Genomic DNA, 26,446 nt, shown 5'->3' with positions numbered 1-26,446 from the left:
TATATATATATATATATATGTTTTTTTTTTATTAATTTTTTTAATGGATCTTCGTGTCATTTTCTGCTTTGAGTTGTTTTATTTCTGTGATCGATTGGCGACCTGTCCAGGATTTATCCTGCCTTTCACCCAAAGATTGTTGGAGATAAGCACCAGCCCCCATTGACCCTGACAGATAATATAAAATGTTTAATCCTTTATCATGTTGAATAATATCAAAAATGATATATAAATCTGACAGAAATATACAAATGAATGTTGAATATTTATGTTTGTGTTTTTGCCTCCCAGTGACCCTTACCCTCATCGGCTCGTCAGGGTGGCCGGCCTTCTGCGGCCTGTCCTGTCTCTTGCGGCGAAGAAGTTGCTTGGCATTCTTCTCTGTAATAATAGGGTTGGCATCTGAAGAGGGGAAAAAGGAGTTTTTCTGAATGTATTCATTGTTTTCTGGTTAATTGTATTACCAAGTACAGGGACTGTTTTTTCTATTTTGTTGGGGTTTTTTTTTTTCAATGTTTGGCCACATGGTTGTGAGTCAATGTGCTTCCTCGTATTCTCAGCTTGACGTTGAACCTCAGTCTGTTTTTGTTTGTCTTTCCATAAACATACCAGCTTTTTTGTGACAGCTGGTATTGGCTAATCAGAACAACACCCCTTCACATTGAAAGCAGTCTACAGATAGCGCAATTTAGCTCTATTTGTCGATGTGAGGCAGATTTTTTTCCCCCAAAGCCCATCCCATGGGATCTGGTACTGTAAACATTGCTCTCTGCAGAATGAGGACTCTCTGTCCCCTCTCTCTTGCTCTCTGTAAGCCCAGGGCTGTGTTAGGAGGCCGGTTAGGTAACAAAGTGCTCATTCATCCTTCACACTCCTTGGAGAGAGGGGAGTCTGAGCAGCACGTGACTCGAGCATGCAGCCAGGGAGGCACTGTCTTCCTCTGCTGCGAGAGGGAGCAGCAGGGGAAAGGTTCCTACTTTTGTCAACATTAGGGCCCAGTCTACTGCAGCCAGGACCTCACATTAATACGTGGCAATTTTTTTTCACCCACAAATACGGATATCAAATGGAAAAAAAATGTGACATCTATGATATTTAATGGTCTTAAAAAGAAATCAGCCAGCCTGAGTTATATAAACAAAAAACTTTAGATGCTATTACTTAGATCAGTTTTTAAAAGTAAATAATGTATGCAAACAAAACAAGGAACATTTTTTTATGGGATGCTTTATCCTTTATAATCTGGATAGAGAAATATTCTCACTACTGGAGCAACACAGTGAATATACACGATAAGGTTTTCTTATAATCCTCTTGCCACATGTTCCTGTAAATTAGATTTTATCATCAGATTTATTTCCTTTTGCATTCCTACCTGTGTGAACAGTCAGCAGGACCAGGCAAAGCAAAACAACCACCAGCTTCATCTTCATCTTTCCCACCTGAGTCTTCTCTGCTCTGAGCTCAACACCACAGCCCAAAATGTATAACGGGGGGAATTCTCCTCCTTCTCTTCCTCCTCCTTCCCATCACCCACAAACTTGGTAAATATTGTGCAAATGTACTAAGCTGTTTTTTTTGCTTCTTTTTTTAGTTAGGGAGGCTATAGATTTTAAGAAATATTTCTGCAAATGTCTTAAAATCTTTCAATCATTCTGCTAAAAATGTTGCTACAGGTAAATCAGAGGCAATACGTCCTCACCCCCCTGTTAATCTGTTCTTGTAGAAAGATTTTGTACAGACTGGTTTGAGAATAGAGAAGAAGAAGCAAAAAAAAATTACCACAAACACATAAATAATAAATAAAAAAGGCAATTTCTGACAGAGAGGCTAGAACAGCAGAGGAACGTACTTGGGGCCTCTTGTTCTAATTAAAAACAGGAAACAGTCACTGCAGTTAAAATCAACTCACTCATGTTGCCTGGTCATAGTATGTGGGATGAATGTCTTGTGTGATAGTGAATGACACTATATCCTCCTGAAGGAGTGTAATTCCTGACCAATTTCCATTCTGTCTGCATTCTACCCATCTTCTCATTGCTAAATTTAACAGCAGTGCATTCAGCAGCCTAAACTGGTTTCTTAAAGATTTAGAGTTAATAGTACTTCAGTGGATTTTAGTCTAACCGTATCTCAAATCAATGGAGCTCCATCGGGGTGTGGTGGAACAAGAGATTAACATCATGCATAGAAAACTAAGCTTCAGAGATTTTTTAATGCCATCATTCTTTGACACAAGCTATATCATTATAAATTAAAACAGAAGAGGGTAAAGGCAGGTACTGGATATGTTTAGTGGTTGTGGAGTGTGTTGTGCAGCTAGTCTAAAGGTACACTTACCTATAAAGCACCTGTTTCATATATATCACTACTCTGTTTTCTCTTTGCTTTTTTATGTTGTCTTAAAATCATTTTAGAACAGGCACTATTTCCTTCATCAACTCTATTTTCTAGTCAAATGTATATCTCTCAATTTTTTACAGTAGGTTCTGCCTTATTAGCACCCCCAATGCATCAGATTTTCTGATTCTGATTGCATTGAGGGTGCTAATAATAATTTCGGTGGCAGCAGTAATGGAGAGGGTCAACCACTAGATGGCAGTACTAACACGGAGATCCACGGATTCCTCTGGCTTTCTCAGACAAGCCTGATCACCTTATCTAGAATCACATTTCATGGGAGATTTTAGATTTGGAATTGAGAAATTAAACTAAGTTTTATACTTTAAAACATCTGAGGCTAGATTCCAGTTGTCCACGGGTTTTAATAGACTGATTCTCAATAAATATCTATGTGATTTATGTTTATGTACGACTACAAAGAAAAACAAAAACCCGAGTACGTCATTCTGTGTCATTATTTCCGTTCCCACTTCTCGTAGTTTTTTTTTTTTTTTTCCAGAAAGCGTGAGCAATTAAATAAGCACTTGTCTGGATCCCTCTGATGTGTGATCATGCCTTTGCGCCACTGGAGCTGACCACCGCGCATGCGCAATTTGGAACCCGGGCAAGTGCGCCAAAGATAATTTATAGTGGTACAGGAAATAGTGTCGCTAGCGCCCCCTTCATATCCGGAGTGCAATAGCACCATGTCCATATAAGATATGAGACTGACAGTATGCTGCAGGGAAGTGTACTTGATTTGAATTCACCGCCTAAACGCATCCTTATTTTATTTATTTATTTATTTATTTATTTATTTTTCATTGAAAATATAGAATATCAATGACAATCTCAAACAATACGTCAATAATGAACATTACAAGAAAAAAAAATAAGATCACAATCTTCTATCTTCTATCTTCAATAGAAATTTTAGTTTAGAACAAGGGGGGGAAACAAACAAACAAAAAAAAACTAATAATTAAATTATTATGAAGAGGGGACTAACTTAAACTCTTCCATTAAATCATACAATTTATTTGCTTTAAGGTTCTGCATCTTTTTCAGACATCGGTTAAAGGAGGAAAGTTTTTGAGAGCAGAGAATGAGAGGGAGCATTTTGCATAAAGACATTTATGGATATAATATTTGGCTATAATCATCAAAAGCATTATCTAAGAATTCCACATTTTTTTATTGATATATAAACCAAACTGGATTATTTGCAAGGAATTAAAGTCCACATTTATAGATCTAGATCTGAAGTCGATCCCATAGGTTTCTTACTTCTTTACATTCATAAAAGAAATGATTAAGTCTCCTTATTTTCACAGACCTCGAAGGATCCAGTCCACACAGAACGAGGATACAGCCTTTCAAAATCGATGTTTGTATAATTTCCCTCAAGAAGTCAGCCTGTACTTCTCGTGTGGAGGAATTATCTTGATGTGCAAATGCTCTCTTCAGAAGTGACGTCAGGGTGACGTCGTCCTCTTCCTGTTTGTAGTTTTCCTGTCTCCAAACTACAGAGCAGCATCCTGTTGATGCCAGAGAACATGGCCTTAGCGGGAAAACGTCGCTTTTTGGTGACTCTGCGCTTCTCTTGTTAAAATCCGCCCGTCGCTTGTGTCCGAACCGCGGCCGCCATGTGCCAGGAGGGGGGCGAGGCGCAGCAGGAGGACTGCGGCTCCAGGGAGGAGTGGACGCTGTTATTCTGGACCTCTCTGGCCGTCATCATCCCGGTCATCCTGACGCTGTGGTGCAGCGCGCAGCGCTCCAAGAGGAAAACCTACATCAAGGAGTTCTTCAGGAAGAGCAAACACGGCTGGCATTACACTGACCTGTTCAATAAGCCCACCTACTGCTGCGTCTGCTCCCAGCACATCCTGCACGGAGCTTACTGCGACTGCTGCGGCGTGTGCGCGGATGAGGAATGTTTGCATCGGGCCGACCGGAGCCTCCCCTGCAAAGAGATCGTGGCTCCGTCCCGACCCGACGGAACCATGGAGCACAGCTGGGTCCGCGGAAATGTGCCACTGGCTAGTTACTGTGCTGTGTGCAAACAGCAGTGTGGTACCCAGCCCAAACTGTGCGACCTCAGGTAACCCCAGTCATACACAGGGGCGCAGCTGGATGAACATTTTATTTTGCATATATTAACAATTACTTGACAACAAAAACACTGTGGTTAATTATGCACATAAATATACTAACATTAAAGATGATAAATACAGAATTCAAGCAGAAATAGATTTTGTGTTTTATAGGGTGAAGAGAAAATGATGTGTCTCTGCAAGTCTTCTAGGAGTCTTCAGTGAAATCATAGATACATTTTTAATAAAAACATTTTAAATAATCAATTTATGTAGATATTAGTGCTTGTAAATATCAATTTTATGTATAAAGATTACTGATAAAAGTAGGTAAGTCATCTAGAAAGCATGGATGTTTGGATATATTTGTCTGTTTGTTAGCAAAGGCTGTGGGAAAGTATAGTTTGTCTTTATTTAGAAAATCTGTATGTTATGCTCATTTATTTTCCTGTTGGAACAGTGCAGATTGACCCGGAGGTTCTGAGGTTATCTACTTTTGGCCACCCCTCTGTCTACATTGGTTATTGCCTGGCCACCCTTATAAAAAATTTCTGGCTACGCCTCTGGTCATACATACAGTCAAATATGCAAAGTACTCTAAACTCAGCAAGGATTTATACATTCAGGTTTTGTCAGTTAGGTAAATAAACAAAGAATCTGTAAATCTGTAGCCCATATATACCTTTATTTTAGTTTTTTTAATAGGAAAAATATAAAATTGTTGTCAAGAGTCTTTGAGACATATCTGCATCCGGTGGCGATTAGTAGAACCTGATCTTTATTCATAGTAAAATCAACTGTAACCTGTTTGATCATATTCTAATTAAAAAAATTTTAAAAATAGTATTTGTCAGTAGCCTACGGTTTTGTTTTTTGGTGAGCAAATAAACAGTAATCTCATTGCAATGTTTTGTCTAATCTTAAAAGTATAGATAAGATCAGGTTCTACTGTCACTATCTTACTTCACAGAGACTACATATATATAAAATAGAACAGAATATAGTAGAAAATAGAATTTCTATTCTAAGATCTGATTCTACTCACCTTATCTTACTTTGCAGAGGCTATATACAGAATTGAATAGAAAGCAGAACTTCTATTCTAAAATCAGGTTCTACTGTCCCCATCTTACTTCTCCGATGATATATATAATATATAAATAAAATTGGGTGGAGGGCTAATCATTTAATCTCAATATAAACAGAGACTGATTTTTCAATCCAGCCTCATGTTTTAGTGTTTCATTTAACCTTAATAAGCTGAAGCAATGATCTATGAAATATTCATCAATTTTGAATCGATTCCTTTACATTTTTGTAAAATCGATATCTAGCGAATGAGATCGATTAGTTTTATAGTGACGCGCGTTGACTGAAGACATTAACAAATGGAGGCTTACCAGCAAACACCCTGTAGTTGTTACAGACAACGCTGCAAATATAGTTTGTGCATTGGAGATAATGCAGCTAATGAATGTCTGAGTGAGTGAGGCCTTTTAACTTTTCACAAACAAGTTTGCTCTTATGAGACAGTTTTGTTCACATCTCAAGTTTAAACTGTCTGATTTACAAGTTTGCACTTTGTGTTTAATGTGACAGGAAAAAATAAAATACATGAGTATTTTGAAACACAATTGAACCACTTTCATTATTGTAAAAACAGATTGAATCGATTTAGAACTGTATGAATCAAAATCTAATCTGCCCAGCCTTACTCCTCTCCTTTTCAGCAGTACAGCTCCCAAAGCTGCAGCTTCACTGTTTACGCCTCAGAGCCTCGGTGTCTGTATCTCTGACGTCTGCCTTTCCTCTTATCCTGGGATGTTGACAGAACCCGTCTGACAGACGGAGATCAAACACACTTAAACTCTTCAAGGTTTCCATAACAAAGAAGGAGACGTTCCTCCTTTATAGCTTAATGCCTTTGGCTCTCATATCAGAAGGCTTGTTTCACATTTGTATCATCATTTTAGAAGAAATAAGTTGATCATTCTAGGTTTTAGTCTGGGGTAAAAATCAGGCAGATTTGAACCTTGTATCTTGAATAGTTTTCTTCTGATGACCAGGCTTAGGGATCGCTCACATTCATCCCCATGTTTCTAGCTTATGTTAACCCCAAAATGTCAACACTGTCTGTGAGCAGCAACAACTCTTTTCTTCTTCTTTGATTTGTTTTTCTCCCTCTGCTCCTCCTTTAAGGTGCGCCTGGTGTCAGACCACAGTCCATGACGACTGCGTTGATGGCTTAGCGGATGGAGACGTGTGTGATCTGGGCGAATTCCACAGCCTCATCATCCCTCCGCACTACCTCTACCGCGTCAACAAGTTGCGGCGCCGGCATCCTGATGAGTTCAGCAAGGTAAGGCTTAAATGACCATTTTTTCTTATATAGTTTTATGTTGTATATCTAAGCAGACAAATGAATATTGTACTCCTGTTTTTTGTTTGTTTTTGCGCTCTGCAGCTGGGGGCCTCCTGTGGGAGCAGCTGGACTCCTGTATTGGTTTTGGCCAACACACGAAGCGGCAACAACATGGGGGAGGCTCTGCTGGGAGAGTTTCGAACCCTTCTCAACCCTGTGCAGGTCAGTGTCTCTTGCTTCGTTTGTCTCCCTCCAGGTGTGTCGCCCTCCATTTTGATCAGAACGTCTCCGTCCTTCTCCAGGTGTTTGACCTATCTGAGCTGACTCCTTCCAAAGCCCTCCAGCTGTGCACCTTACTCCCCCCCGGCAGGGTCCGGGTGTTAGTATGTGGAGGTGATGGCACTGTGGGCTGGGTCCTGGATGCAATTGATGCAATGAAGCTCAAGGTAAGATTTTTATATCTTCTTTATGTTCAATGCGGTCCAAAACCTTTTAAATTGGCTTTACAATTAATAAGATACTTTTAATCAAGACCAAGTGTAAAGAAAACTGGAGGAAATGTGCACCACTGCCTGTTTGGTGCATTACAAGAGATCTTGTACTTGTTTATAAGGGACAATTATGCAGACCAGCACCATTAAATTTATAGTTTTGACATGAACAAGATTTATTGTTTTCACATGTTTTATAATTAAAAGTTGTATTGAGTCTCCTAATATTCTGACAGTCCTAACTATAATCCATATGCTTTTAAAAGTCCCCTGAGTGCATGGAGTCCTCTTATGCATCATTTTTATCTCAGTATACGTTCTATGAAAACCTCTGAGGACTTTTAGAGAACAATTTGAAACAAAGCAGACCCATGAAACCCAAGGAATTTCACTGTGAAATTCATGATCGTTGTGGTCAAGTTCTTACCAGAGCTTATAAAACAGTATCCTAACTAGGGCGGGGCGATATCACCTCAAATCAGTATCACCATAAATTGGACAGTTTTACCTCGATAACAATAAATTCCCCAGCTGTTCTATCAGAATTAAAGGCATGTGCAGGAAATGCAACTGAGCTATTTATAATTTATACATTTAATAAATCACATTTCATATTACTTTCAATTAAATATTAAATTATTGTACCTATTCAGGTTTGAACATTAAACAATGTCTCATTGAACAGGTGAAAAATGTTTCCTCTCTTGCAAACATTTTTGTGCAAAGGTAATGGAGCCTTTTGCACATCTTTAAACTAAACAGCTTGGAGGTTGGATGTGTTACTTTTGATAGACCCGATTTCAGAAAAAATTAGCGTTTCGTGTTCTTTTGCTCAACATCTGTGGCGTAATTTTGGTGCCACCAATCTGAGTGTGCAATGAGAACAATGTGCGTCGTTTAAACCCTCGCATCCTCGCTCAAAAACGTCTGCCACGCACACAACTCTGACTACGCCCTCTTGACCTCTTCTCTGCGCGCTCAGCTATGTTAGAAGCTTCTTCAATGGGGTTATCCATCATTCTCTTTATTTTGCTTCTGACTGGATCAGTGGAGTCACATGATCGCACATGCTTCTCTTTCTTATGCTGCGTTCACACCGAACGCAGCAGGAGCAGCCAGTTTACATGCGAAGTCAATGGTTGATGAGTGTCAAGACGCAGCAAAATGTCCCGCGGCGCCTGTTGAGCAGCAGGCGCACTTCTGGTATGTGGGGGTCTGAGCGGCTCCGACAGAAATAATTTTGGAAGGCAGGATGGTAATCTGGATGAACTGACTGCAGTGATTAAGTTTACAGGTGGATTTTCTTACTTAAAAACATAATAAAACTACTTTATTCTCACTGATCACAGCAAATACAGCTGCAGGGCAGAGAAAGGATAGAGTAGCTCCGCCCAACGCGTGTCAGGGCCACTTTTCCACTGCGCAGCCAGAGCAGCAAAGCTGCTTCAGCCGTGCGTCAGAACTAAACTGGTATAAGCAGCATAAAGGAAGCAGCAGACGTGTTTTTGCTGATCCTGCTGCGTCCGGTGTGAACGCAGCTTTAAAGGGGAAGGAAATACCAGCCACCAGTGCACACAAGAAAAACAGCGGAATTATTTGCCGGCTTATTAACGGAATTTACCGACATGGGAAAATTGGCCCCATTTATCGTAGTGAATGAAGGTAATTGTAAAAATCCGGTGAATCGCGTAGCCCTAATCCTAACCTTTGAAATTATCATGAAAAACTGTTTTGTTTATTATCTCAAATAGAACGAGCATAATACAACCAAAAACCTACCAAGATATGGACTTCTACAGAGCAGCTGGAAACAGACTTTGGATGAGTTGCTGAGATTCATTGCTAAATTGGGAGAATGTGTTTACCAGGACAACTATTAGTATCATATATCTGGATTTTAGTGTAAAACGAGGAGAAGAAGGAACTGATAGTAACTATGAGTGACAGTTTTCCAGTAGCCTTGTAGGGGATCAGCAGTAAGCCGCTTATCAAATGATGATATCATTTTAAAAAAACACATGAAATGCAGCAGTTCCCCTGTGTGATACATGGTGGTGGCAGCATCATCCTGTTGGGATGTTTATTTTTCAGCAGGGATAGGAAGGCCGATTAGCGCTGATGAAGGGACTTTAATAAAGAGCAGTAATAGAGGACAGCCTGTTAGAGGCCAAAGTCTAAACCTAAAGACATATACATGCAGCATATCTTTAAATGAAAATCCAACAAAAAAAAAAGATAATTAACTTCCCCCTCATGGTATTGCTTTACTTTGTGTTGGTGCATCCCAATAAATCCCAAAGGTTTTTGTTTGTAGTTCTACAAGCTGTAAAAAGGTTTAAAAGATGCTCACTTTTGCTCCCTCCATGCCACTAAGTCTATATTTGTACTTTTTTTATGTTATTATATTTCCCTATGTTTTCCTTTTCTTTCAGGACCAAGATCAGTTCATCCCCAGGGTGACCATTCTGCCTCTGGGAACAGGAAATGACCTTTCCAACACTTTAGGCTGGGGAGCTGGGTATGCTGGAGAGATCCCCGTGGAGCAGGTTCTCCGTAATGTTCTGGACGCCGAAGTGGTCAAAATGGACAGGTGGGGACACAAAACTACCAGTTGTTGAAAACAAACATATATTAAAACAGTTTGAACATGAAGGCGGATGTTATCCTTGGTCAGTTTAATTCTGCTGATCTGCACGTTGATCATTTTCAGATGGAAGGTGCAGGTAGCTTCAAAGGGCGTCTACTTTCGAAAACCAAAGGTACATTTTTTTATTTCTTTTTTTTCCTCTTAATACATGCCAACGTTTTTACAACCCAAAGCCGACCCACTGAGCTTTTCTCCCCCCCCCCATCAGGTTCTGTCCATGAACAACTACTTCTCTGTAGGGCCTGATGCTCTGATGGCGCTCAACTTCCACGCTCATCGCGAGAAAACGCCCTCCTTCTTCTCCAGCCGCATCATAAACAAGGTCTGAGCACTTTGCTTAAATACACAAATCCCATTCAAATGTGACCACTTGGATTTTCATATAATAACAAAGGTATTGGTTTTAAATTTGGTGGCTTTGTCTTCTCATCTCCTCCCTCAGGCTGTGTATTTCCTGTATGGCACCAAAGATTGTTTAGTGCAGGAGTGTAAGGATCTGGATAAGAGGATTGAGGTACAGTAAAGTAGTCCTGGTTGTTCACATATTCTGACCTGGCAGCTGAGCAGGTTACTGTTAGTACCTTTTTAAGTATTTATGCAAAGTCAAGTTAAGCCTATAAGTCCATCCATTAGTGCATGCTGCTAGAAGTTAAAGGCTCCGTTTTATACAGTTATGATAAAAAGATTAATCCAAAGCAGGCCTAAAACGAACATCTACATAATTATTGTGCTTTACAGTTTCAAAGCAGTTGACATACATTTTTAAAAAACCAGTATTGGGTCCAGATGTTTGAATCTAAACTGGATAACTACTGGGAACAGTGGGGAAGTCCAAAACCCTCTGAGGTCCTGGAAGGAGAAGTGCAGCTTCACACAATTTGGTGAAAATATTTAGGTTAAATTATCGATTCATGCCCTTTTTTCAAAGTTTAAAAAGAAGTATCACCCTCTAATGAAAATGGATGGTTTAGCTTTTTCAGGCACAGCCTTGAAACCCGAGGCTGAACTGGAACTGCAAGCTGCTCAATGGCTGCTAACGGCATAGCTAGTTATACAGCCATGTGAATTGGGAGATTGTTGGACCAAGAGAAAAGCATCTGCTCATAAATTAAATAAATTAAACCCCCCCAAAAAAGCCCTAAAACACTTTAAAGAAAAAAAAAACATGGTGTTGCTGGGGATCTTTTTAGCTGTCAGTGGTACTGATGCTGAGCACAGCATGGATCTTTCTTTTAAACCACTGAATGAAAGTATTGAAGTGAGCCCAAACCCATCAGCACTGCTAAAAGCAGGCTAACATCAGGCACCTAGAGGGGCCTTACACTGAAAAGGTGGGAAACATGCCTGAAAGTCATATCTGTGTCACGAAAAACCAACCAACTTAAACTTTGCTTATTCTTCCAAGTAGAAAACAACTTGAAAATATTGGACTGCGACATATGTAATGGGATTATAGATACTGGAAGTTAAAGAATAGCAATCTGCCTTCTGGCACCATGCTTAGTAGACAATGTTTGGTCCATTTTAATAAGATTAAAAAAAACTTACAGTTCAGTTAAAACAACCCTCTCTGTAGCTTGGATCTGAAATGAAATGAAAACATCTGCAGCCATATGACAAAAAAAGCTAAAAACACTGTGTGGTCTGATGAATCATCTGTTTTTTTTATTCCTTCGATATAAATTAATCTAAGCAGGGATTAGTGAGGTTATAGTGTTTTCTAATGTTTTAAAGTTTAATTCTTAAGGTCTTTTTTCACCTTGAACACCACAGCTGGAGTTGGATGGGGAGAGAGTGGCACTGCCCAGCCTGGAGGGCATAATCGTTTGTAACATCGGCTACTGGGGAGGAGGCTGCCGGCTTTGGGATGGTATGGGAGACGAACCCTGCCCCCCGACTCGGTGAGATGAGCTCAGGCTGTTGATCTGATTCAGACATGTTAGATTTTATTTGTAAAAATACCAAAAAGGTTGATTTATCCAGGCTTAAGTGGCTGTCGACTTTAACCTCCAGGCTGGACGACGGGCTGCTGGAAGTTGTGGGTGTTTTTGGATCCTTCCACTGTGCTCAGATACAGGTCAAGTTGGCCAACCCTGTTCGACTGGGACAGGCACACACTGTCAGGGTGAGGCCATAGCACCCACCAACACACACTCCCATCACAGAGGTTCCTACTCGGCTTATTAGGAGTGTTTGCAGGGAGATAATATGTAAATCCAATTACTTTTGCTGACGTATGCTTCCATGCATCACAGTAGAATCAAATTAAACTTAATTCATGGTCCTCACTTCACCTGCTGCTTTGCTCTTCAGTCGCCTCTTTCTATTTTTATTTCCTCTGTCTCAACTCTTAAAGCTATAATCCATGTTTATCAGTCACAATGCTGCATTTCTCTGTGTTCCATTAAATAATTACAACTGTTAAGGAGTAAAAGGTTAGGGCTAGTTCTTTAGCAGCCAACAAAGATGGTGTATCAGTGAGGATACAGGTAGAAAGACAAGGAGGCTTTCATTTCATTTGGCGCTACGGTCAGCAGGTTTATTTAACCTCAATGCTCAATGCAATAACAAATGAAATGCCATTAGGCAAAATATAGTGCAACAACAGAGGTTTAGACCAAATAAACTGAAATATATCTAATGAGACGAAATTAAACATCCATCTGTGGAAATTAGTTCACAACATAATAAATATAACTCAAATTATGTAAACATCCAATCTCTTGGCTTAAACAATGCATAAACTGAAATAGTGGCTAAATGAATGTACTACACTGCAGTGGCAAGCACCACTGCATGCCTAGATCACAATATATATCACTCCAACACAGAATGGCGAACATCCAAGTAAATGGATGAAAGGTAAACTTATGAAGGTCATTTAGGTCTCAAGTACCAGCGTGTAGTAGTAATAATAATAATAATTGAATTCTATAGATCTCATGTTGGAGAAATTTACCTCTGTATTTAATCCATCCAATTGTGCTCTGAGAGGGTTGCAAGTGCCCGGTTTGATCCCCCCAGCCTGCGTTCTGGGTCCCTGAGCAAGACCCTTAACCCCTGATTGCTCCCCAGGCGCTGCACAAAGGCAGCCCTCTGCTCCACAAGGGGATGGGTTAATATGCAGATGGGAATTTCTCCAGTGTGAGATCAGTAATGTTCAATTATTATTATTATTTACACTCGAGCGTCAATGTTTAAGACTGCAAACAGAAACACAGCCAACATGCTGAATCTATGCCTACGTCACTTCCTGATAAATGTTAAACCAATATTACAAAGAGAACAAGAAAAAAGCAAGCAAAGATTATCTAAGCCTTTTTCACAACAAACATAATTTTACCCAAACTGAAACAGAATTACACGACGGTGGCCTGTGAGGTTCACCTGCGTGTGCGTCTACCTAAAACGACATTTGTTGTGTCTTTACTACAGTATTTCAGAAGGGATCAATCAGACTCAGGAATCGATTGCACCTGTATTTATTTTTTTTTTCTTTCTGCTTTTTAACTGAGAAAAAGAAGTGGTACCAATCAGCTGAAGGCGTTTTATAGTCATCAGAAGCATTACTGCTATGACGTGCTTGACAAGATTTACATTTGATACAAATAAAGAAAGGAAAAATTCTACTGATATTATCAATCGGATTTAACCCAGGATGCAAGTTGCAAAATGTCTCCCATCACGTGTGGAAAAAAATGTCTTTTTGCGCCATTTGCCACCTGGCAGTGATATCCATTAGATTTACTTACATGGTTAAGATTAACGGATTTATTAACCGATTTGGTATCGGTATCAGCAAGTAACTACAATTAGGGCACCGATACCATTTTGAAAGCCAAAAGTTTATTCAACTATTGTCACCCATTCCAGGTAGGCAATAAAAAGTTCTACTGGATTCCCTTTGTTTTAGTTTTTTCCTGCTTCACAAAGGTAGGCAGCAGCTTGACAAAGCCATTATTTTACATCCAAGTAGTATGCAGTTCTTCATATATATACACACACATTATTTCGAACAGATGGTATCGGTGTCGGCCAATACTGCACAGCCGGGTATCGGTATCGAGGGCAAAAAATGGCATCGATGCAGCACTAGTAAAAATTCCTTGGGCATGCCTCGGTGGCGCAGTGGTTGGCATGCAGCACCCATGCACAGAGTCCTTAGACCTTGACGTGACTGACCCGGGTTTGAATCCGACCTGTGGTCTTTTGGTGCATGTCTCTCCCCTTTTCTCATACGTCCTTTCCTGTCGGCCTAATGTTGAAAAAATCGAGCCACTAGTAACATAAAAATAAAAAAAAATTTAAAATTCTTCTTCAAGAACCTTTGGCTATCTGATTATTAATCAGAAAAATAATCGTCAGATTTATCAATTTGCTAAATAATCATTAGTTGCAGCCCTAGATATTTTCCTAATTTCGAAAATGCAACTTTACACAGTTGGGATATTTCCATTAAGTAAAAAATACTCTTAAAGTTGCATATGAATATGTTTGTTCACACGAGAAATCTTTAAAACAACATGGCAGCGTGGGATGTAAACACATGAGATATATCCATATTTCAGCCACAGCTCTAGTGAGCGTCATCCTCCTCTATTTCAAGTCATCTTGTGTTTTTACAAGGCAGTAAAGTCCAGCTGCAGATATGTGACTCATATGATGCCAAAAAGTTTCCATTGCAGTGTAGCGAAATATAATAATGCGATGCAACGAAAATAAACACCTCATCAAAGCGTAAAAACATTTTATTGGCAAATATTTTTTTCCATTTAGCAAAATTATTTTGTATATGCAGCTACTGTATCCTAAATGTCAAAGTCTACTTAGAGCAGGATAAAGGCAGGTAGAGCTGCTGACCTCAATAAGCTGTCTCTACTCTGGAGCTCTTATGAGCAAAATCAATAGTCTCTGTGTGCCGACGCTGAGCTTTTTGAAATTTTACAATTAATATCATTGTAGAAGCCAATTATCTTTTGTTAATAATAAACAACGTTTTTTGTTTTTTGGCTAATCTAGCTAAGCGTATTCTACTTTAATGTTTGATGTCTATTATGAGATTATTTTTATTTGGTTATTTGGTGATGTTCCTTTGTTTTTGTTTACCGGTAGTTATAATTAGGGGTGCACCGATAACTCGGCCGGCCGATCGATCGGCCCCGATTTACTTAATTTAGGGTGATTGGTGATCGGCCGATATATACATAGGAAACCGATCTTGACCACCGATCTATTTACCTCCGCGAGTGTCTTAAAATCAGTCTCTATTCCATATTTTTTCTGCTCCTAGAGACGGCTGACTGAAAGACCCGCCCACCGGGTCGAGTGAACTGTAACAACATCCGGTGTCGCAGTTCACAGGTCACCAGGTGCAGCTATGTCGTTGGTTTGGAATTATTATACTGTTAAAGGAGGAAAAGCTCGCAATTTGCAATTCTTGTAAGGCCGAAATTAGTCTGGGTGGAACCACTTCCAAAAGCTTTAATACTGCAAACCTCGTTCGCCATTTAAGAAACCACCACGCCGCTGAATATGCAGCATTTGAAAAGAACAATCAACCTAGGGCTAAAGCGAAAGTCACCGGAAGAAAACAGTCCGTTGGTGGCCCGCTGTTAGCTCTTATGAGCAATGAGAAAAACAAAGCTTCTACGAGGAAACCTATCTCTCTGCCCCATGCACAAGCATTGAAAGTGAACGCCTGTTTAGCTTGGCTGGATGAGTAGTAATAGATGAGAAAAGCAGAAATGTTTTTATTCATCAAGAAAAACCTGCCACTAATGCTCAAGTGACTCCAATAAGACTGTGAGATCAAAGCTTACCCCCGATAATGTTGTTAGAAGATTTAGTATTGTAAGATTTTGCAAGTTACTGTTTAGATGGCTTATACATTTAAATGGACACAAAGCTGCTGCATTGGGGGATTTTCTTTTAAGTTGCTAGTATGTTCTCAAAGGACCTTGAAACTTGTGATTTTGTAAAAGCAAAATACTACTGTGCACTTTATTTTTGGTAAGAATCTTAAAACAGTTCTCTAATCTGATCTTTTGTTGAAGTTTTGTTTTTTGAAATGTAAAAAATCAAAAGACCAATGTTGTAGTCTTAAGTTTGTTTTATTTAATTAATATTTATTTAATTCATTTCTATGTCAAGGCTCTACCTCAGTTAAAACAAGTTTATAATGGTTCAAGGCTATTGTTCAAGGGCATGTTTTTCAAGAAAAGATTGTAACATTGAAAGTGAATTGCGATCTTGTAACACAGTGTTGATCATAGCAAAAAAATAATCAAATCGGTATTAACCAAAATCGGAATCGGCAGGTCAGACTTTTTAAAGAAAACTGCAATCGGTGCACCCCTAGTTATAATTAATTTGGGTGAATTATTTTTATAAAAAGGCAGTCAATGGTAGGACCAGCATGCATCTGGGTGGGCGTTTATTTTTGTTTTTTTTTTAAACATGGAGGAAATGTTTGTCTTTTTCTGTCTGCTTGCCTGAGGAGAGAATAAACTGAGAAAACTAAATGAGTTTAGCTGGAACATTTTTTTCTTTTGCCTGCATAAAATTAGTCCATGGTACATCTCTANTTTTTACTTAAATACGCCCATGTAGTTTATTAACTGAAATGACTCGGCAGTGTTGATAGTTTAAGTGACTTAATATATCTGGGACGTTACCCAAATGTAAGCAGGCCTGTGTATGGTTTTGTATATACAGTAGGTTAAATAACATGGAGCTGGTTTTATTGCCATGTGTGAACAGTGACATTTAGTGATGTATAGTTATATCTGAATTAGCTAATTTGCATTTTATCACCTGGTCTGAAAAGGGCAGTGTTGTCCTATTTGCATGTTTTTGTAAAACATAAATTTGTCTGAAATAGAAAATAACGAAGAAACCTCTGAAAGACCTGTTTGCCTCACTTATCTTTGTTTTAATTATATTTTAGTGCCTTTTTATTTAACTGTATTAATGGATAAAAAGACTTTCATAAAGTAAAAAAAAAAAATAGTTCAATTATTTACATATTAAGGAATGCCTGTAGGAATAAAAATATCAAAAAACATCTGAATGTACACATTGTTAATACTTAATATATTTATATTTAGTAGTTTCAGTGTTATCTAATTTTGTACCACACAGTTATACAGTATTTCTCCAGGATTATTTGCTGACGTGGTTGTGTGTGTTAGACCTTACTTATAGATAAAGAGCATGTCATATAATAACATGTGTTGATTTTCTCCCCTCAGCTGGTTCTGAAGAGCTCCACAATGCCGATGCAGGTAGACGGGGAGCCTTGGGCTCAGGGACCCTGTACCATCACCATCACCCATAAGACCCAGGCGTTCATGCTGTACCACAGCGCTGAGCAGACCGATGATGATGACGAGTCCAGCGGCTCTGAGGCGGACAGCCCGGCGCCTTGTGGCTCCTCCAGAACCCCCTAGTTGGCCACTGTGATCCCAAGCTCCTCGTGTGTTTGTTACTGCCTTTCAGTCTGATTTCACTGGTCCATCATTTGATCGAGTTGGTCTCTACTTCGTATGCCCACTCATTTTTGAGGGATCGCATCTGATCGATTTTGTGCAATAGTTATATAGTTTTAAATATTTCACATAACTAAATGAAAAGTCTAGATTCTTCAAACCCTTATTTGTTGCAACCCAGAGCTCAGGCGTTTTTACTTTCTGGAGCAGTCAGGACGAGTGAGGATATGTTAAAGAAAGCTTTCTGTGTATTTGCACTGATCCCTTGTGCCATATTGTGCTATTTATTCTGCTTTATTTAAAACGGTTTTCCTTTCAGTAAACCAAATCTGACATGTTTCCCAAGTCCTCTAAAAGCCAAATTTAAACCTTCAGCAGGCCATGAAGCTGTGATACAAAGAGTCCTGTTGCCACCAACTCTCAGTGGTTCCTTTATGAAAGTTTTATGGTAAAAACTAAACAAAAAAGGTTCAGTAATCAGTTAATGCTGAAATGTTTGCCAAAAGATTCATGAAGTTGAATGAAAAGAAACTTCTGAGACAGCGACCTTTGTCAGGGACTTTTTTTTTTTTTATTTTTTTTATTGATTTTATGTGATAGCCCAACACAAAGCATAACTAGTAAGAGGAACGATGATGGTTTTCATTAAAAAAATTGCTTATTGAATGCATTTGCATTCAATACCACAAGTATTTTATAGAAGCAGCATTTGCAGTCATTGCAGTTGCTTTTGTTTCTGTCTCTAATAATTTTTTCTGATCTTTAAAAAAAAAAATAGCTCTGCATAAGTTCAATGGGTTTGAAACTAGGATATATATATATATATATATATATATATATATAAACCCATGTTTTCTCCCCGCTTAAAACCTCATGCTGCCTTGTATCGGACTATCAGATTAGATATTGTGACAAATTTCAAAAGGGCGCCGATGCCTTTTGTTTAGTCTTACAGTCTATCATTAATATAAAGACTTGGGAAATGTTCCTACAAGACAAAAGCTGATTGGTTGAGGGTTAATTTCAAAGCACTGCCAAGTAAATATTGAGCCACTTTGCTAAACCTGTAAAACCTTTGTTTACATATCTTGTGTTGCACTTAGACTGCCTAGGATGTAGCTTCTATACATGTTACTGCAATGTAATCACACCTGCTGAGATTTGACTTTGTGTAAGCAGTCCTTTTAACATTTCGTGTTTTACCTGTGATCACCACAAGGTGGCAGACTGAGCACAGTATTAAGAAGTTGAGGTGTCCCACACTGTTTTATTTCAATAGTTCAAGCATCTGTTTGCATGTAGTGTTCAGAAGATGCTGTTGCTCCTGACATCTGTCTGTTAAGTAGGTGTTTGCAGGATTGATGTGATTCTGAGCAATATCAGAAAAGCCTGTTGAAAAAGTTTTCTACAGCAGTTTCTAAGGTGGAACGGAATCAGTTAGCCATTATGATGCCTATGCTTTTTAATCCCAGCGTCCCCTTGCTGGATGACACACAATTACAGTTTAATGCGAGGTGTGTGTTGGGAAGGTCAGCTCTTTGGGTTTGAACCAGTTTCACATTTAAAGCTGATCCGACAGAACTGTTTTGTAGTGGGGTCACTGACATTATTATTGCTTGGGCAGAATGCCTTTCTGTGCATGTGCGATATTTAAAGTTTAAGAAATCAACAGAAGAAGGTGTTCAGGTTAAGAAAACGACTGAAATACTATTTGGATATTAAACCACTGACATTTCTGCTGTGAGAAATAAAATAACTGAAGAATCTACTGTAAGGATGTTAAATCAATTACATTTGGGGAAATTGTGAGGGTAAGTTTAAAGAAAAACTACAAAAAAAAAAAATTCAGGGGGGGAAACAAGCCTTTATTTCAAACAATCATTAAAAAAAAGTGTTTACATAATCTGACATGGTCCAAGTTTAATTGAAATGAATGTAAAGAGGATGTTTTGAATGAAGACATTCCCATAAATATTTTCATACAAACAAGCTGTGTCTGTGTTTTCAGTTCTGGGGGTTCTGTAAAACAAGCTATAAGCAGTTATTCTTTAATAAATCAAAAGGCATGTAACGGGCGGTGTTATTTTTTTTATTACCATTTTAACCTAAGCAGCTTAAAACGACTCCTTTGTTCTCCATTAGACCATCAGTGGATTAACATCGTGCCATCACCTTACAGGCTAAATGAACTACAGACTTCCACATTGCAGACCAACTAAAAAAAAAAAACTACTCTAGAGGGTGTCGTCAGGCTAAAGACTGTCCAGGTCTAACAGCTGATTTGCTAGCATCCAGGGGCATCATCAGGACTTGTGTTTGCATCGTCCTGGTTATTGTTAACAGAATCTACACACTTAAATCTGCTTTTTATCATTTATGTCTAATTGCAAAGAGCCAAATCCGACCCCTGAGGCTCAAGGAAAAATAAATAAATACTGAACTAAAGCTGTTGAGTACTTTAACCTCAGGATTTATGTTTCTGGGTAATCTTCAGCTAAATAATCATGAGCATTTTGTTAACCAGTAAATGAAGCTGTCCAAACATCAAGCATTCTCACAGACATTTCCACTAAAAATGTATTTTACAAGAGAGAGGTTTCAAGCTACAGACTCCTTTAAGTCACATTTAAATGAGTTGCATATATTGTATAACATTGGGGTAAAATATGGCACTCTTCCTGCTTACAGTAACCACTTCATTTCTAAGCAATGATTTAGAGTCAAACACAGAATCATAATCTCTTTGTAACGTTTCTGCAGGCTGCTGTTTGAAATTATATATAAGCCTTTATGAGAGATCAACTCAATCATTCCAACTTCATGAAGTGTAAATTCAACTTTGAATATCTTGATTTTTAAATCAGCTACAAATGTGCAGATGACATAGATAAGCCCTTTTCTCCATTCGTGTTTCCTTAAAAGTGTGCAACCTCAATGAGCATTATGCTACTTTGTTTAGTGCAATATCCACAGATAACCAGTATTTATAATAAAAGGCCATCGCTTAATTTTCATTGTTATCCAGCTTTATTTTTGTTTAATTTAATGTAGCTTTAACTTCTATATATATATATATATATATATATATATATATATATATATATATATAGATGCAAACTAAGAAGTGCGGTTAACATTACAGCATATGACAGTATCAACATGTCATCAACATAAGGCAGTTAGTCTATAACCTTACTTAAAAATTTTGCATAAGAGTAGGAATGTATTAATAAATATTGTATTGCTGTATGAAGCAACTAATATACTTTCACAAGCATGATCATTAAAAGGTTATCAAATCTTGGACTCATTTCCCTTCAGCTCCCCATAGTGGGTTTTCACCACTTGCTCTGGCTTTGTGCACAGAAAACAAAATTTATTAAACAAACAAACGCAAAGTGGTGGGCAATTAGATTAGGTGGAATGTTTGGAACATCTATTTTCCCCATTATTGGACTGATTGACATAGTAATCACTGGCCTTCCTCTTTACTTTCACAAAGGAGTTGCTTTTCCCATTTTTAAAGGTAGCTAAACTATAAATATTACTGAATAAAGGGGGAAAATACGGATTATTTATAATGCATTAGTTTAGGTTTAATAACCCAAAACAAAAACCTTTAAAAAAGCCCAAATGTCACCAATTACAACATTAATTTCATGCATGGGGTTTTTGTAGTCCCCTCCGTATAGACCAGGTGGGCTGATGAAGACTCCTACTTATTTTTTCTAGGGTGAGGGTTGTGTCCGGCCCTTTTCTCTGATGGTGGATGGCTTTTCGGTTTGTCCTTCTTAGCAGAATCGGGTCCCTTCCCACCAGGTTTCTGACCTCCTTGGGCGCTTGGTGGATGTTTGCCTTGCTCTGAAATAAAATGTGTAATACTTTTACTTAATTTGTATCATAAGGGTGGTTTGTTTATCCAAAATGCAGGAAGTTAAAAGCTTGAATTCTTAAACGCCATCTTAGGTTGGATTGGATGAGGTCCAGGGCCAAACCTTAGAAAGCCTGAATGTGTAATGTGGTTATTCAGGTCTGACAGAAGCCACTGTTTTACCTGGCAAAGAAACAGATGAACTTCGTCCTAAGGACAGCTAACTAGATCAGAGCAGACACACAGTCGTCACCTGACAAACATGTCTAATACAACAGCTTCATGGTGAAATCAGCATAAAACATGCAAGATTTTACTGAAAACTCAGGGCTGAAAACAAGCTTTAATGTGGCTTGCATTGTTATTACAGGGTTTATACAGAAATGAATAATTCTAATTAATGCTTTTTAATGCTATTTTAAAGCTCTTAGAAATAATTTTAATGCCATCAACAAGTACCCATGACTCTCATATATATATATACATAAACATGTGGAACCAGTTAATATGATATAATATATCTGAAAAAAAAATTGTTAAATAATATAATAAAGCATTTTAAATGCCACTATTATCAAATTTAATGAATTTTAATGCCAATTGAGGCCTTAATTAAAAAAATTATAATTTAATGAATTTTAATGACCTGCGGAAACCCTGTATTAATCTAAGTTATTCCCCATATCCTTAACCATTTTATTATGGTTACCAATCTGGGATCACTAAACTGCTAGAAGGTTAACCTTGTTCAGCAAAATGCCGCTTTATTTAGTTTTCTGTGAGTGCAACATATTCACCCCTCTATTTCGCTGAAGGGAAAACTTTTTTATTGTTATCTTTAATGGAAAACATGCATTCCTATTTTCCTGTTACCACTGTACAACTTCCTGTTATAGGAATATAAATATTATGTATTTATTACTCAAGTAGGTGTGGTCCATGAGCTTTATTATCCTTGAGCTGAAGTTGTCCAAGCTGTGATCAATAACTGCAGTGCTGGTGAATGTGGGAAAAGAATCCAGGAATAACTTACTGTGGTGGGGCTGGTGGCCGCCGTCAGCCTTCTTGTCTGAAACAGGATAAAAACAGACAGATATTATAGTTTTTACACCCTTAATTCACTTTAACTGTAACAAAAGAAATTATTTTTGCACAATTTTATTTATTTAATGATTTAACTTTGTAAACAAATGTTGGAGAGGGATTTTATTTTGAAGGGCTGTTGAAGACCTGGACTCACACATCCAGGAAGTACTAAGAGCAGTCCAGGTCTTCAACAGCCCTTCAAAATAAAATCCCTCTCCAACAAAAGAGAGATCATATCTCTCCTATTCTAGCTTCTCTTCATTGGCTTCCTGTTAAATCCAGAATAGAATTTAAAATCCTCCTTCTCACATATAAAGCCTTAAATGGCCTAGCTCCGTCTTATATCAGAGATATTATTGTTCCTTATGTTCCTAACAGAGCACTTTGCTCTCAATCTGCAGGTTTACTAGTGGTTTCTTGAATTTCTAAAAGTAGAATGGGAGGCAGATCTTTTAGTTATCAGGCTCCTCTCCTGTGGAACCAACTACCAGCTTTGGTCCATGAGGCAGACACCCTGTCTACTGTGATGGGTAGGCTTAAAACTTTCCTTTTTCATAAATCTTATAGAGTGGATCAGGTTATCCTGAGCCATCTCTATAGTTATGCTGCTATAGATTTAGACTTCTGGAGGACATAGGGACCCCCATTTCATCATATCTCTATTCTCCCACTCTGCAGAATCTGTTAGTTCAATCTCTAACATTATGTTCTGCTTTTTCCTCATAGTAGCTTTGCCTCATCTATTCCTGTTTGGCTGTGACTCTATCCTGGAGAGAAAAATATCAGCTTTGCTGCTGCCATCAACACCTTTGTTTATAGATGTTGGAGATTGGCCTGGTTTCCAGTGTGGTCCTGTTTCTCTGACTGTGACTGGCTGGATGTGCTCTCTTCATCCTCTGACATGGGAGCTGGCTCTTTTGCCTGGCTGTGTTTCCTGGACGGGGCTGCCCTTTTACAGCTGCTTTTTGCATCTCTTCTTCTGTCTCTTTGAACCCCAGTTGGCCTCGGCAGATGGCCGCTCACACTAAGCCTGGTTCTGCTGGAGGTTTCTTCCTGTTAAAAGGGAGTTTTTCCTCTCCACTGTCCCTACAAGCATGCTTAGTGTGAGGCATTGCATTCAAGTCAATGAGTCGATGCAATCAACTGGTTTTCCTTAGATAGAAAACTTTGAATCAATTTGAAGGTATGATCTGGTGAACTGTAAAGTGCCTTGAGATGACGTGTTGTGAATTGGCGTTATAGAAATAAACTGAATTGAATTATCACTGTACAACTTCCTGTTACAGGAATATAAGTTTGTTATAACGTGTCAAAATGGTAAAGGAGCTCAAAGATCCACACTTACTAAAGCCCTCACCTTATCCAAGCTGAGATTAATGTGAGGGCTATAGTAAGTGTGCTCCTGCAATGGTGGTAAATGTGTGAACAGAATACAGGAATAACTTACTTTGGTGGGGCTTGTGGCTGCCGTCAGCGTTCTTGTCTGAAACAAGATTCAAACAGTGAGATATTGCAATATTTTCTTTTCCACATTTAACTGCGTGAATGCTTTACAGCAGGTACAGTAAAAGGAGGCATTATGGTGCAGCTGCTGCAGACCATATTTTAAAATACTGGTGGTGCCAAAATCCTAAATAATTAGAGTTTTCTAATCACTAGTCTCTCCTAAACAGTTTCAGGTACAAACATGAGACTTGGCATAAGACCCCTCTAGTGCTCACATTGAAGACATTTCTTTATATCATAAAAGGTACAAGAATGACATCGACAAGCATTTTTATACCAGCGCTACGAGCATTTGTTCGGCACAAAATGCCCCATATAATAAAGCCTGGTAGAGTGGGGCAGACTTTTCAGCTGCAGCTTTAGGTAAATAAAGTCAGTGTGCAAGGCCAGATTTATAAAAAAAAATTGAATAAAAAAAAAAGAATCAGGGGGGTTTCAAAGACATGGCCTCGGAGTGTTTAGGGTCGTGCTGCACATTCCCATCCTTATGGTGCATTCAAACCGCCATAGTGGATGCAGTGATTTCTGTGGGAAATGAGGGGAGTTCACCTCCGTGTCTAGATGACAGTGAGATTCGGCAGTACTTTCTTGTAAATCTACCCATGCAGAGAGCACTGATGCAGGGCAGTGACAGACCGGGCTCTGTGCTGGAGGTAAAGGAGGATGATGAGCAGTCCTTCTAGGACTAAATTAAAATGTCTTTTTTAAAAACCACCTAAGGACCTCTTGAGGGCATTCCATATTTCTACCTTTGTTGACATCATTTTCTCTGTATTCCATTTAAAATTTAAAAAAGGGTTACCTACAGTGAGTCCCCGAATGATTTCAAGAAAAGTTCAAGTCCTTTTAACTTCAGCGATGACCACTCTGCTCTCTCCATGTGGTGCTGCTGTTTTACAGCACCACAGCACTATCTAGTAGCAGGAGGTGAGAGCAGAGCACCGAGTGTGGGATTTACCGCTGGCAGCAGGCATCGCGCCCGCTCTGAATGCACCATTAGAGAGGCTGTGCTTTGCTGCTAATCCCTCCCTGTCCTGCAGTATAGTTTTTTAACAAGACTTGTAGCATTTAACCTGTGTTTTATGTGTGAACCCTCTATATACTTTTTTATTTTAGTTTTTAATGGAACTAGTGGCTCGTTTTTCCTGACAGTAGGCTGACAGGAAAGGGGGTATGAGAGAGGGGCACCTATACTCTTTAAACCTAAAATGCATTACTCTGTACCAAAAAAAAGGATTCAATAGTCAAACAGAGGTTGAAATGTTCTTGTGTACATTCAATAAACAACTATTGCAATTGATTTTATTGCATTTTGTTCTGATTTTAACAGGGCCAGTTAATAAAGTCCAACACCTAGACCCTTCAAACCTGGACTGCATTATTCTACATTAAAATATACATACACAGACGTTGTCTGTACAGAACGTACGTGTCTCAAGCAATAACTGAACCTTTGAATGAGCATAGGTTTTTATATCCTAAAACATATTGCACAATTTTCCTCTTTACCAACCCCTAACAACAAATGTAAATTATTTATCTAGGGTTTAAATATTTTTCCAATAATGTTTGAATTTTAGGTTTTCAGGCTCATCCTGGTCCTGATCACCTCTGTCCTCCATGAGCAGGTATCAAGGCACATACTGCATAGAAGGAGTGGCTGCTCTATAGGCTGTAGCCATTTATCCCCTCTATGCAGATTTTTCCTTTTATTTTGATGCACAACCCTGAGCTGAAGAGGTCTGCACCCATATTTGGTTATAAATGCATTAAGGGGCTGAATATTCATTAGCATTGTGTATTCCTGGGTAGAGTAGTTTAAACTCTGTAATTCATTGATTATCAGAAATACTCAAGATGCCAGAGGTGAACAGGGTATGGTGCTGAATGGATCATGAACAGGAAGTTATTTATCTTTGGTTTTGGGTGGATGGCTCTCATCTCCACTATTGTGTGACACAGCTAAATGGGCTGCTTTAAACAAAAGGTTAAAAGGTTTTCCTGCCATTTACTTGGTTGTCTGTGAGCTGCTAAAGTTTGAAAAATTCTGAGCTGGAGCTCTTCAAACACCAACAGTTAGTATGCTACCATTTAGCTTTTTAATTGTTTGGTGGTTTATTTTTGGTAAGAGATGCTGGGTTTGTGTTGATGTTTGGGTTTTTTGCTACTCACATGGTTTCTGTCCAGGAAAGAACGGAGGCCTGGTAAAACCAGTGGACTGACCCGGCTTTGGATTCCATGTTGGCTTTCCCTGTATGTAAAATGGAATATGGACCGGCTGGTAGACTGTCTGGATAGGTGGACAACCTGGACTATGAGACCTGGGTGGAGGTCTCTGATCTGGTGGCTGATAGGATTCTGGAACACAGATGAAATTAAGAGAATTTGTTGCCTTTTCATTACATACATGTATAATAAAACATATTTGCTGTCAATACTACTATGACTTTTCTTATATTAAACTCTTAAAGGGATAGTTCGGTATTTTTGACATGAATCTGTATGGCATCCCCATCACCAG

At 38.7% G+C, this 26,446-nt stretch overlaps 3 protein-coding genes across 3 annotated transcripts in view; 1 reads left to right on the top strand and 2 right to left on the bottom strand.

The window, feature by feature from the left end:
* Positions 1 to 1,527, bottom strand: part of LOC107085519 (chromosome unknown open reading frame, human C17orf67) — a 7,165-nt gene extending 5,638 nt beyond the window's left edge. Inside the window, exons 1-2 of the mRNA XM_015375880.1 lie at positions 1,376 to 1,527; positions 302 to 402 (exon numbers count right to left, since the gene is read on the bottom strand). Coding sequence (XP_015231366.1) covers positions 302 to 402; positions 1,376 to 1,433 — 159 coding nt within the window. The 5' untranslated portion in view covers positions 1,434 to 1,527. The remainder of the gene's footprint in view (positions 1 to 301; positions 403 to 1,375) is intronic.
* Positions 1,528 to 3,436: 1,909 nt separating this feature from the next.
* dgke (diacylglycerol kinase epsilon) lies at positions 3,437 to 18,267 on the top strand. Its single transcript, XM_015375790.1, has 11 exons — positions 3,437 to 4,483; positions 6,675 to 6,834; positions 6,940 to 7,059; positions 7,140 to 7,283; positions 9,761 to 9,918; positions 10,039 to 10,087; positions 10,184 to 10,297; positions 10,418 to 10,489; positions 11,749 to 11,876; positions 11,989 to 12,100; positions 17,226 to 18,267. Exons 1-11 carry the CDS (start codon positions 4,029 to 4,031, stop codon positions 17,421 to 17,423), a joined length of 1,710 nt encoding a protein of 569 aa, XP_015231276.1. The 5' UTR covers positions 3,437 to 4,028; the 3' UTR covers positions 17,424 to 18,267.
* A 2,286-nt stretch (positions 18,268 to 20,553) lies between these two features.
* The window catches only part of LOC107085483 (E3 ubiquitin/ISG15 ligase TRIM25-like), a 12,721-nt gene continuing 6,828 nt past the window's right edge, over positions 20,554 to 26,446 (bottom strand). The window contains exons 8-11 of the mRNA XM_015375812.1: positions 26,098 to 26,283; positions 23,867 to 23,902; positions 22,367 to 22,402; positions 20,554 to 21,323 (exon numbers count right to left, since the gene is read on the bottom strand). Of these exons, the coding sequence (XP_015231298.1) occupies positions 21,178 to 21,323; positions 22,367 to 22,402; positions 23,867 to 23,902; positions 26,098 to 26,283 (404 nt within the window). The 3' untranslated portion in view covers positions 20,554 to 21,177. The remainder of the gene's footprint in view (positions 21,324 to 22,366; positions 22,403 to 23,866; positions 23,903 to 26,097; positions 26,284 to 26,446) is intronic.

The sequence above is a fragment of the Cyprinodon variegatus genome, unplaced genomic scaffold (assembly GCF_000732505.1).
Source record: "Cyprinodon variegatus isolate N-32 unplaced genomic scaffold, C_variegatus-1.0 Scaffold126, whole genome shotgun sequence".
Taxonomy (NCBI): domain Eukaryota; kingdom Metazoa; phylum Chordata; class Actinopteri; order Cyprinodontiformes; family Cyprinodontidae; genus Cyprinodon; species Cyprinodon variegatus.
This window is presented reverse-complemented; position numbering and strand designations above follow the sequence as displayed.

Bases quoted from the DNA above. Each gene is read 5' to 3' on its own strand.
- dgke (XM_015375790.1), top strand. From the start codon at position 4,029: ATGTGCCAGGAGGGGGGCGAGGCGCAGCAGGAGGACTGCGGCTCCAGG. The intron at 9,919-10,038 runs GTGGGGACACAA...GATCATTTTCAG, and splicing joins GAAGTGGTCAAAATGGACAG to ATGGAAGGTGCAGGTAGCTT. The intron at 10,088-10,183 runs GTACATTTTTTT...CCCCCCCATCAG, and splicing joins TCTACTTTCGAAAACCAAAG to GTTCTGTCCATGAACAACTA.